This window comes from Bacillus rossius, chromosome 13 (genome assembly GCF_032445375.1).
Source record: "Bacillus rossius redtenbacheri isolate Brsri chromosome 13, Brsri_v3, whole genome shotgun sequence".
NCBI classification, from domain to species: Eukaryota; Metazoa; Arthropoda; class Insecta; order Phasmatodea; family Bacillidae; genus Bacillus; species Bacillus rossius.
This window is the reverse complement of record NC_086340.1, coordinates 31,659,694-31,671,916: the sequence shown is the minus strand read 5'-3', so window position 1 is coordinate 31,671,916 and position 12,223 is coordinate 31,659,694. Positions and strand designations below refer to the sequence as shown.

The 12,223-nt window shown below is 40.1% G+C and overlaps 1 protein-coding gene across 2 annotated transcripts in view; it reads left to right on the top strand.

Moving 5' to 3' along the window:
* The window catches only part of LOC134538430 (ATP-binding cassette sub-family G member 1-like), a 270,817-nt gene extending 259,460 nt beyond the window's left edge, over positions 1–11,357 (top strand). For both annotated transcript variants that reach the window (XM_063379754.1, XM_063379753.1), the window contains exon 12: positions 2,655–11,357. In XM_063379754.1, the coding sequence (XP_063235824.1) occupies positions 2,655–2,999 (345 nt within the window). In that variant the 3' untranslated portion in view covers positions 3,000–11,357. The remainder of the gene's footprint in view (positions 1–2,654) is intronic.
* The last annotated feature ends 866 nt before the right edge of the window (positions 11,358–12,223 follow it).

Sequence of the window (12,223 nt, the reverse complement as noted above, 5' to 3'; positions counted from 1 at the left end):
AATAGTACTATGTATATAAATACTTTTAAACATTTTGTTTCAAATTAATAGTGTGAAAACCATCTTAGATAATATCAAGAAAATGAACACAATTACATATTTATTTATTTTAATGTAATAATTCACTAACATGGTTGTTAAGTCGTACAATAAATGCTTAAATGTAACAATTTTCTATGAATATCGAAACCATCTACTGAATTCCAAACACTAATTGTTTATTATTATATAAGAGACAATTATCATTTCAAGAAAACTATTTTTTTATTACTTTTGTAGCAGAACCCGACAGACATTGTCCTGCCAGTGTTTATTTTTTATCTCTATATATCTAAAATCGATTAATGCAATATATAATCGTTTGAAATGGTATTCCATGTTAAACTCACTCACCAAAAACTTGTCACAGTTTCAATCACTATTTGTTAACATTGAGGATTAAGGACAGTAAAAATCACAATATACCCATTTTCATGGCGATCGGTTGAACGGTTTAGAAGTTGATGCGCTGCAGGGCCATCTCTTGGCGTATTACAATAAAAAAAAAGTATAGCATAAAATACTTCTCAATGAAATACATTTTGATGTGCCAACTTTTATGGCTATCGTTCAAACGGTGTCGGAGTTTATCACCGTCATACATACATACATACTAACATCCTTATACATATGTATAGATATTAAATCATTCAGTAAGTTTACTTCCATAGACTTCTTCATAACATATAATCGTTATTCTATTATCTTTGAAAGATTTGTGCAATGGGAGTGCATGACTTGATGTAAGCTTTTGGACATATGCCATTGCTAAGCACATGTATGTCTGTATAAGAAAACTACAAAAAACACAAAAGACAAAAACACAAATTAAGCAAAAAAATTCTGTTGTCAACCGTAATACGAGTCCATCAAATATTTTATTTTTGATTTTTAGTGACAGAACATCCAAATGATATTTTTCTAAAATATGTAAAAAATATAGGATATATATATATATATTATGTGGTGTTTATATCCTGTTGACAACAGCAATTTTTTCGCTTAGTTTGTGTTTTTTGTAGTTTTCTTCTACAGACATATACATGTGTTTAACAATGGCGTATGTCCAAAAGCTTACATCAAGTCAATCGTTATTCTGTAACTTTACCCACATAGTCGCTCGCACTTAGAAACAGCTGCGGCCCCAGGAAGAAAATATGCAGCGTGGTTGTCAGATCGGAGCTCGGAGACTGGCGTCAAAGTGCAGCGCATAGACCGTCATGTCATGGTGCTCACACCCGTAACAGGCGACACTGAGTAGTATGTACTGAAAGGTTAGGATGCTCGGATACGAAGAAGGACGGTGTCGCCCGATTGGCTGCGGCTGGCAGGCCCGCGCGCATCATCTGAAGTTTGATAGGTGGGTTGGGAGACGGGTAGTTCCCGTCTCTATGTTCAGAGAAAAAAAAATAAGGGGGTGCCTCCAATTTCAGTTCAAGATTTTTATATTTACAGTAATTACAGATAAACTTGTATACTTTCTCAGTTGTTTATCTTTCACGAAATGAAAAATGTATATAGCGCATACGTTTTGCATAATTAGCTCCCAAAATTACATTTTTAATATTTTTGGGTTGTACAAATAAGGAGAATTTAATTTGTTGCAGAACTGAAACTTTTTTGGTTTAACTACAATGCCACTGGCTACTTCAAGAAATGGTTTGAATTTATTTCAGAAAATATAAATTTATTTTACCTGGCATTTCAATAGTCTCAAATTTGTTACGATTTCTACAGCCAATAAACACGAAATGAGTTTTTGTGATAGAATTGCAAACCATATCATGAAGTAGCCAGTGACATTGCAGTTAAACCTAAAAAGTTTCAGTTCTGCAATAAATTAAATTCTCCTTAACCCCTACAGTTGTTGTAGTGCATATCACTAACTGCTTGAATGTTAAATTGTTTTATTGGAAGCAAATTTTATAAACAAATCACTCCGGCACTCACAAAAGCTATCACTCCGTAACTTCTGAAATTAATCACTCAAAATTAAGAGCCAAAAAAATATATATTCTTAGAACGTTTTTTACATTGTGGAAGAATTTTTAAAATATAATTTTGGAGCCACCTTATACTAGTTTACACCATATATCATTAAGAAAACCCAAAGAACCTTCAAACAATAATGACTACAAAAAATACGCAAAAAATAGCCCTAATCAGCAGATGTCAAATGTTAAATACACAAGACAACTTCTGATATAGGCTTGTTTATATATATTTTTTCATATTCATAATATTTTGTCCATTTTTAAAGTTTTCTCTATGGCATACAGCGAAAAACTAGCAATGGCGTACGTCAAAACATAATGTTTTGAATAAAATAAAAATATTATTGTATTAGCAACCAAATTGGGTACCAAAAAACAAATAGGCTGTTTATATAGGTTGCAAATGACGTGAAAAAGTTTCTAGAATAGACGAAAATCTTAAAAACTATAGTTTATAATGCTCTATGTATGTATAATTCTGTTTAATAAGTTTGTGTATATGTACTACAGAACTGTTATGTTCTCCTTCCACGGTGTAGCACTCCAGGCAACATCCTCTAATACCCTCGCCGTCACCAAGACGAGGTGCATAACGCCGTGTGTCGTGTGTTCCATGCGCAGAACGGCGTGTTCGTGGGCTCGGTGTTCCTGTGCTTCACCATCCTGTTCGCCGGCTGCCTCATCCTCTTCTCGCACATGCCGTTCGTGTTCTACTGCCTGTCCTTCCTCAGCATGTTCCGCTATGCCGCCATCGCCATGGTGCTCGCCATCTACGACTACGACCGCGACACGCTCGAGTGCCGCGACGAGACCTACTGCCACCTGCGGCACCCCAAGCAGCTCATCAAGCTGTACGGCGTGGGGGAAGGGGAGTACTGGTTCAACATCGCCATGCTGGTCACCATCCTCGTCATCTTCCGCGTGGCCACGTACTTCGCGCTGCGCTACAGCATCAAGAGCAGGTAGTATCTCGGGCGTCCCTCTCCTGCTTCCGAGGAATCTCCGGTGAACGTCGAAGAGTCTCCCAGCGAGAAGGATGCCCTTCTGGTGGTGTTAGGTAACCTACTTCGCGCTGCGCTACAACATCAAGAGCAGGTAGTCCAAAGGTACCCACCCTTCGGCATCCCACTTCTGCTGCAGAGGAATCTCCGGTGGACGTCGAAGAGTCTCCCAGCGAGAAGGATGCCCTTCTGGTGGTGTTAGGTAACCTACTTCGTGCTGCGCTACAACATCAAGAGCAGGTAGTTCAAAGGGACCCACCCTTCGGCATCCCACTTCTGCTGCAGAGGAATCTCCGGTGGACGTCGAAGAGTCTCCCAGCGAGAAGGATGCCCTTCTGGTGGTGTTAGGTAACCTACTTCGTGCTGCGCTACAACATCAAGAGCAGGTAGTTCAAAGGGACCCACCCTTCGGCATCCCACTTCTGCTGCAGAGGAATCTTCGGTGGACGTCGAAGAGTCTCCCAGCGAAAAGGATGCCCTTCTGGTGGTGTTAGGTAACCTACTTCGCGCTGCGCTACAACATCAAGAGCAGGTAGTCCAAAGGTACCCACCCTTCGGCATCCCACTTCTGCTGCAGAGGAATCTCCGGTGGACGTCGAAGAGTCTCCCAGCGAGAAGGATGCCCTTCTGTTGGTGTTAGGTAACCTACTTCGCGCTGCGCTACAACATCAAGAGCAGGTAGTCCAAAGGTACCCACCCTTCGGCATCCCACTTCTGCTGCAGAGGAATCTCCGGTGGACGTCGAAGAGTCTCCCAGCGAGAAGGATGCCCTTCTGGTGGTGTTAGGTAACCTACTTCGTGCTGCGCTACAACATCAAGAGCAGGTAGTTCAAAGGGACCCACCCTTCGGCATCCCACTTCTGCTGCAGAGGAATCTTCGGTGGACGTCGAAGAGTCTCCCAGCGAGAAGGATGCCCTTCTGGTGGTGTTAGGTAACCTACTTCGCGCTGCGCTACAACATCAAGAGCAGGTAGTTCAAAGGGACCCACCCTTCGGCATCCCACTTCTGCTGCAGAGGAATCTTCGGTGGACGTCGAAGAGTCTCCCAGCGAGAAGGATGCCCTTCTGGTGGTGTTAGGTAACCTACTTCGCGCTGCGCTACAACATCAAGAGCAGGTAGTCCAAAGGTACCCACCCTTCGGCATCCCACTTCTGCTGCAGAGGAATCTCCGGTGGACGTCGAAGAGTCTCCCAGCGAGAAGGATGCCCTTCTGGTGGTGTTAGGTAACCTACTTCGCGCTGCGCTACAACATCAAGAGCAGGTAGTCCAAAGGGACACACGCTTCGGCATCCCACTTCTGCTGCAGAGGAATCTTCGGTGGACGTCGAAGAGTCTCCCAGCGAGAAGGATGCCCTTCTGGTGGTGTTAGGTAACCTACTTCGCGCTGCGCTACAACATCAAGAGCAGGTAGTCCAAAGGGACACACGCTTCGGCATCCCACTTCTGCTGCAGAGGAATCTTCGGTGGACGTCGAAGAGTCTTTCAGCGAGAAGGATGCCCTTCTGGTGGTGTTAGGTAACCTACTTCGCGCTGCGCTACAATATCAAGAGCAGGTAGTTCAAACAGACCCACCCTTCGGCATCCCACTTCTGCTGCAGAGGAATCTTCGGTGGACGTCGAAGAGTCTCCCAGCGAGAAGGATGCCCTTCTGGTGGTGTTAGGTAACCTACTTCGTGCTGCGCTACAACATCAAGAGCAGGTAGTCCAAAGGTACCCACCCTTCGGCATCCCACTTCTGCTGCAGAGGAATCTCCGGTGGACGTCGAAGAGTCTCCCAGCGAGAAGGATGCCCTTCTGGTGGTGTTAGGTAACCTACTTCGCGCTGCGCTACAACATCAAGGGCAGGTAGTTCAAAGGGACCCACCCTTCGGCATCCCACTTCTGCTGCAGAGGAATCTTCGGTGGACGTCGAAGAGTCTCCCAGCGAGAAGGATGCCCTTCTGGTGGTGTTAGGTAACCTACTTCGCGCTGCGCTACAACATCAAGAGCAGGTAGTTCAAAGGGACCCACCCTTCGGCATCCCACTTCTGCTGCAGAGGAATCTTCGGTGGACGTCGAAGAGTCTCCCAGCGAGAAGGATGCCCTTCTGGTGGTGTTAGGTAACCTACTTCGCGCTGCGCTACAACATCAAGAGCAGGTAGTCCAAAGAGACACACGCTTCGGCATCCCACTTCTGCTGCAGAGGAATCTTCGGTGGACGTCGAAGAGTCTTTCAGCGAGAAGGATGCCCTTCTGGTGGTGTTAGGTAACCTACTTCGCGCTGCGCTACAATATCAAGAGCAGGTAGTTCAAACAGACCCACCCTTCGGCATCCCACTTCTGCTGCAGAGGAATCTTCGGTGGACGTCGAAGAGTCTCCCAGCGAGAAGGATGCCCTTCTGGTGGTGTTAGGTAACCTACTTCGTGCTGCGCTACAACATCAAGAGCAGGTAGTCCAAAGGTACCCACCCTTCGGCATCCCACTTCTGCTGCAGAGGAATCTCCGGTGGACGTCGAAGAGTCTCCCAGCGAGAAGGATGCCCTTCTGGTGGTGTTAGGTAACCTACTTCGCGCTGCGCTACAATATCAAGAGCAGGTAGTTCAAACAGACCCACCCTTCGGCATCCCACTTCTGCTGCAGAGGAATCTTCGGTGGACGTCGAAGAGTCTCCCAGCGAGAAGGATGCCCTTCTGGTGGTGTTAGGTAACCTACTTCGTGCTGCGCTACAACATCAAGAGCAGGTAGTCCAAAGGTACCCACCCTTCGGCATCCCACTTCTGCTGCAGAGGAATCTCCGGTGGACGTCGAAGAGTCTCCCAGCGAGAAGGATGCCCTTCTGGTGGTGTTAGGTAACCTACTTCGCGCTGCGCTACAACATCAAGGGCAGGTAGTTCAAAGGGACCCACCCTTCGGCATCCCACTTCTGCTGCAGAGGAATCTTCGGTGGACGTCGAAGAGTCTCCCAGCGAGAAGGATGCCCTTCTGGTGGTGTTAGGTAACCTACTTCGCGCTGCGCTACAATATCAAGAGCAGGTAGTTCAAAGGGACCCACCCTTCGGCATCCCACTTCTGCTGCAGAGGAATCTTCGGTGGACGTCGAAGAGTCTCCCAGCGAGAAGGATGCCCTTCTGGTGGTGTTAGGTAACCTACTTCGCGCTGCGCTACAACATCAAGAGCAGGTAGTCCAAAGGGACACACGCTTCGGCATCCCACTTCTGCTGCAGAGGAATCTTCGGTGGACGTCGAAGAGTCTTTCAGCGAGAAGGATGCCCTTCTGGTGGTGTTAGGTAACCTACTTCGCGCTGCGCTACAATATCAAGAGCAGGTAGTTCAAACAGACCCACCCTTCGGCATCCCACTTCTGCTGCAGAGGAATCTTCGGTAGACGTCGAAGAGTCTCCCAGCGAGAAGGATGCCCTTCTGGTGGTGTTAGGTAACCTACTTCGTGCTGCGCTACAACATCAAGAGCAGGTAGTCCAAAGGTACCCACCCTTCGGCATCCCACTTCTGCTGCAGAGGAATCTCCGGTGGACGTCGAAGAGTCTCCCAGCGAGAAGGATGCCCTTCTGGTGGTGTTAGGTAACCTACTTCGCGCTGCGCTACAACATCAAGAGCAGGTAGTCCAAAGGGACACACGCTTCGGCATCCCACTTCTGCTGCAGAGGAATCTCCGGTGGACGTCGAAGAGTCTCCCAGCGAGAAGGATGCCCTTCTGGTGGTGTTAGGTAACCTACTTCGTGCTGCGCTACAACATCAAGAGCAGGTAGTCCAAAGGTACCCACCCTTCGGCATCCCACTTCTGCTGCAGAGGAATCTCCGGTGGACGTCGAAGAGTCTCCCAGCGAGAAGGATGCCCTTCTGGTGGTGTTAGGTAACCTACTTCGCGCTGCGCTACAACATCAAGAGCAGGTAGTCCAAAGGGACACACGCTTCGGCATCCCACTTCTGCTGCAGAGGAATCTCCGGTGGACATCGAAGTTTCTCCCGGCTAGAAGGATGCAATTCTCGTGGTGCACGCCCGTTTAGGGCCAGGCATCAGCACTCTAGGTCCTGGACGTTTCGCTGACAGACACGTGTTGGGCAGGACTTTTCTACCTCAATGAACTTTCATTTTAGTGATTGGCGTGAGGTAATCGCAAGTTTTCGTTTGCGACATTCGTGTAACTATACACCAGTACTTAGATTCTCCTTAAGACTGCTTTACTGACGAATTTTGAGTGAGTTGTGACGCATTTATTCAATATTTGGTCACACTGTAAAACATCGAATGTTTAAATTTACTTTCAGAATCTTGTACTTTTAACTTTGAAACGTGTAAAAAACGAACTAATAAAATATCATAATGTAAATCTTTAGGTACCTGTGCCAGTTATAACTATCTTTAGTATTTTATAACAACCACCTACGGCTTACACGTTTTGGAAATAAGTACTCAGTTTGTACATCTTATCAAGTACTGATAGCAATCGCTTCAGATTACTTGAAGATTAAAATTTTTGTAAACAAAGACTGTTTTCTTTAGCTGAACACGGAGTTTTTTTTTAAGACATTGTGCATTGCTTTTTAATAAACTTATTTGTTTTGTAAATGTAGTAAACAAATATGTTCATTCAGTGGTTTTGCTTGGAAAGCTAGCTTTAATATTTGAATGTTATTTTTATTTATAATAATTGATTTTGTTGATGATTTGATTGTTCCTCAGATAAGGCTTCTTTGCTATATCACATAAAATAAAACGTACCGTCTTTTAGTACAAGGGTAAATATTGCAAATCGTACAAACAATAAATGTTACACCACTTAATCGGTATTGATTACACCACTTAAATTATATTATTATAAATTTAGTTTATTCGTAATTTTTTTAAGTGTACCGCCTGTTTAAAATTTAAAAAAAAAAGAGTCTATGCGCACTACCGTTATGCTTTAAGATCATTATGATTTAAAGCAATTTAATTCTGTTATTTTATTTTTATCAAGTAAATGTATACACGTGTTCTACAATATAAGCATTTCATGTGACGTTATTTAAATAGTTTTATGATCTGTTATGTCCTATATATTATCCGCTAGTTTTACTAAGTCAAAAAGTATTCGTCATTATAGAATATTACCGTTACCTAATGCATCATGCATAGAAGTTATTTTTTGAGTATCAAATGTTGGGAATCGCCTACCAGTTTACTCTAACAGTCCCATTTTTAAAATATTTCAATGCAAAATTTTTAATTGAAACATCAAATAATTTAGTGGTGGGTGAAACAGAACCTTAAAAAATTGTTCGCCTATAAGCGCAAGGTGTTAACGGTCTTTAGAGTCTATGAAAATTTAATGACATAATTCGTGGTTATAACAAATATTATTACGGTGTTCTACATTTTCCTGTGATACCTCAAATATTCATTAAAAAATTTTACGTATTTAAATTATATATTGAAAAAAATATCCCATTTAACTCCCGTTAAATTATTAAAAAGTAAGAATGCATTTTTAAAAACATTGAAGATTATTATCAACAAGATAAATGCGAGGTATTATTTCCGGAGATCTGCATACAGATGGCGAAACAATTAGTAAGATGATGATGAAGTACAAAAATGTCAGCTACTTTTTTGTGATTAATTATGTATATTATTTATAAATATTTATAGCTTATGAATAAGACCTTTGTTAACAAACATAATGTATCTAACCATTTATGAAGTTAAGAATATATATTATTAAAAATGTTACGAGAAATAGTTACACATCTAGTTTGCCGTGAAGGATATTAAAAATGTTAATAAATTTTATAAACAAGCATTTATTTTATTTTAACCCCTTAATATTAGGAAACAGATAAGTAAATCATACCAACCAGTTTCAAGCACTGCCAAATCATAAGTTATAAATATATATATATATATATATATGACGAACTACAACAATCAGTACCGATAACATGCACAGAATTTTTTTGCACTTTTGAAAAACAGTTGTCCAAATAGTTTATAATACTAAAAGGAACATATTGAAAATTCGTACAAAACATTGCTATGCTATATAAAATACTTTAGACGTGACAACGTCTAATAAATCGATGAACGCCGGCTGCACGCACGAAAAAGTGTCCCGTTACGCACATTGTCCCACTAAGATGTGTCCCGTTACGCTCATTGTCTTCCGCGGAAACCAGGCACTCGTTTACCTTTGTTTATCACGAGGGGCGTTATTATTAATGAATTATAAATAAAATACGTGCCCGGGGCCACAATTGCATATCTATTTGAACACTGGAAGACATAAAAACGTAAAATATTCTCGACGAATTTTAATCTCGGCCCCAGCGCACCACGAGCGTCTGGGTTAGAAATTAAAACCGAAATTCTTTCTTCAACTTACCTACTAATACTTTTTTATTAACTGCAAGGGAATTTTTATTAAATTCTACGTTTAATTTCACGACGAACAAATTTCGTCGTTAAATGTGTAATTGCGAAAAAGCGTAAAAAATTCTCAACGATCTTGAAGTTAGTATAAACATGGCGGCCAACTAGCAGCCGACAATATATTTTAAATTTCCCGCCTACCACTATAAGAAATAAACATGGCGGACTACATACGTTTTTAAAACTTCCACAACACAAAACAAATTTTTTATAAATATATATACAACATCTGAAACTATTATTTCCAATATGGCCTCGTGGCCGTGCGGTTATCATCGCTGATTTTATTATACAAAAAATTGAAAAATTTAAAAAAAAATTACTTTCTCTAAGAATAACATACTTTTAATGCCTAAATGGTTTGGCTGCAAAAACCTATTACGGCTCAGTCTCAGGCAGAATTGGATATTTCATTTTCTTCTGGATAAATCATTTCATCAATGTTTTGTTGTGACATCACGTTAAAGTATCGTCGGTAAACCGACTTTCCAGACAACCAATTTTTTTTTTAAACAATACTGATTATTTATAGTCAGTCACACGAAATTTGGTGCATAAATATAATTTTTTATTAATGTTTTAAGTAAGCAAAAATTTCTAAATAATGGAAATTAAAATCGAAAATTCAACAATTGGAACTTTACTTGGTTTTATTGTAATTATTATTATAATTAATATTATTATTATTCAAGGAAGGGTTCAAAAATAAGTTTAAGTACTCGGAAAATCCATAGCATAAATTTCCATGCAATAATTCGAACCAAGTATAACATAAAAAAGTTTTTCATTGTGGTTATACAGCTGTTTGCTTGTAAATGTACAAATTTACAAATATCTGCAATATTATATCATTATTAAATACCATTAACAAACAAATATGCAGTGTGAACTGTGCTTAGATGATGACCAAGACTTCTGGAGCAGTTGGTGGCGGCGCCGTGATTAAGGCAAAGAACCCACATTCCCTAGGGTCGGGTTTGAATTCCGATCAGACAAAAATTATTTCTGCTTACCAAGGTTCACCACTGGGAAGGTTACAGTCGTAACAACTGAAGCAAAAGACACGATGTAATGTCACATGCTATGAGATTACATTTATTTTAAAACCATTCAGGATTTGTAACAAATAAAGTGTTGCTGCCAAAGCACATGTTTATACTTAATATAAATTTAGTGTGCCGATTTCGTACCACCAATTTCAGTGTACTCGAAAATATAATCACACTGAACTACCTTTTTTTAAAAAAATCCATCATAAAACACGCGTCTATCTAATTCTAATGTAGATTAAAGAAATTTAATATTTTTACGTGCGTTAAATTGCTTATTTTCTGAGATTAGTTCAAATCCAACTTCTTCATTCATTCACTTATAAGAGATATTTTTTTAACATCTGTGAAACAATTACAGATAAATAAGATTTGTTAATGAAAATCGACATCTCTTTAACGGTTAGATATTTGGTACTAAGGAGATAAGAAAACATATTTCAGTAGGACTCTGGTAAAGAATGGTCAGAAAACGTCTCTGGTGCAGCACCTTCCCAATTTCCTACAAGTATAGTATCTTACAAAAACATTCGCTCGCTCCGTCCTTGGGTTGTATATGGCATATGGGTCTACGTAAGATTAAGTGGTTACGGGTGGAAGGTACGGGGGTCCGTTTGAGTTGAGATTTTTTTCTGAGTTTATCTTAAAAGTAGGACGAATAATACAAATATATTGTAAATAGAATTTACAGGTAAACCTCACAAGTTATGCGATAGGTGCAGATCAATTTGTACAGTTTCTGCAATGGTAACTTTAACAGTCCTTAGATTTTTTTTAACTGTGAGTTTTGTGAAGTTGTGAGTGAAGTGATGGATAGGGGGCCCGTCAAAATTATTTGCCCCTGGTCCCTTTGTTTCTCTCGCCAGGCCTGGTTGTATATTACTTAAAAATTATTTTAAAGTACTCTTTAATTTTTTTTCTTTTTTTATCTTAAATAAATCTAGATTTAAAATTAAACTGTTTTTTTTTTTTAATTGGATTCTTCACTTTGTAGACAGTGAAGCCAGTTGGTACAACGACAAATAAATACACAGAACAGGGATATTGGGAAAGAATCGGCCATCAACAAGCTGCCGAAATTGTTATTGGGCTTACACACTAAGCATAGTGGAATAAAATATATATGTATTAATGTTGACCACCTCATTTTGTGTAAAAGTTGTCTTCCAGTTTACACTCCAAAGAACCTTTCATCCACTTCAAACAAGAATAGATTGTCTGCACAATACTGTAACATTATTAATATTTAAGTTCACTCCAACTGAAGAGAGATTTTGGAAATATGCATATTTGTAATTATTTTATTACTAAACACAAATACTTTTATTGAGTCTTTACCTATTACAGGAGAGCTAACAGTATGCGATTTACCTCTATAAACAATGAATGACTAGTACCTTAGAGGTCCTACACATGGCATATAGAAAATTAATTTTAACTATGCTGATTAAAACTGTTTTCATTATTAATATATTTCTATAGTATACAACATATAAATGGCTATAAACATATAAACACTCCATACAACATAATATTTTAAACTATGCTTATATGCATGCATGGTCATATATAAGTATACATAGTATAATATGCCTATATATTTATAAATACCTTATCTATATAGGCATATGTGTAACACACAAAATTTATTATGCATGCTTCTAATGTACATTAGGAAATGTATTCTTGGGTGCACTATGCCTCTCCATCCAAGATGGCATCTTTTTCAATC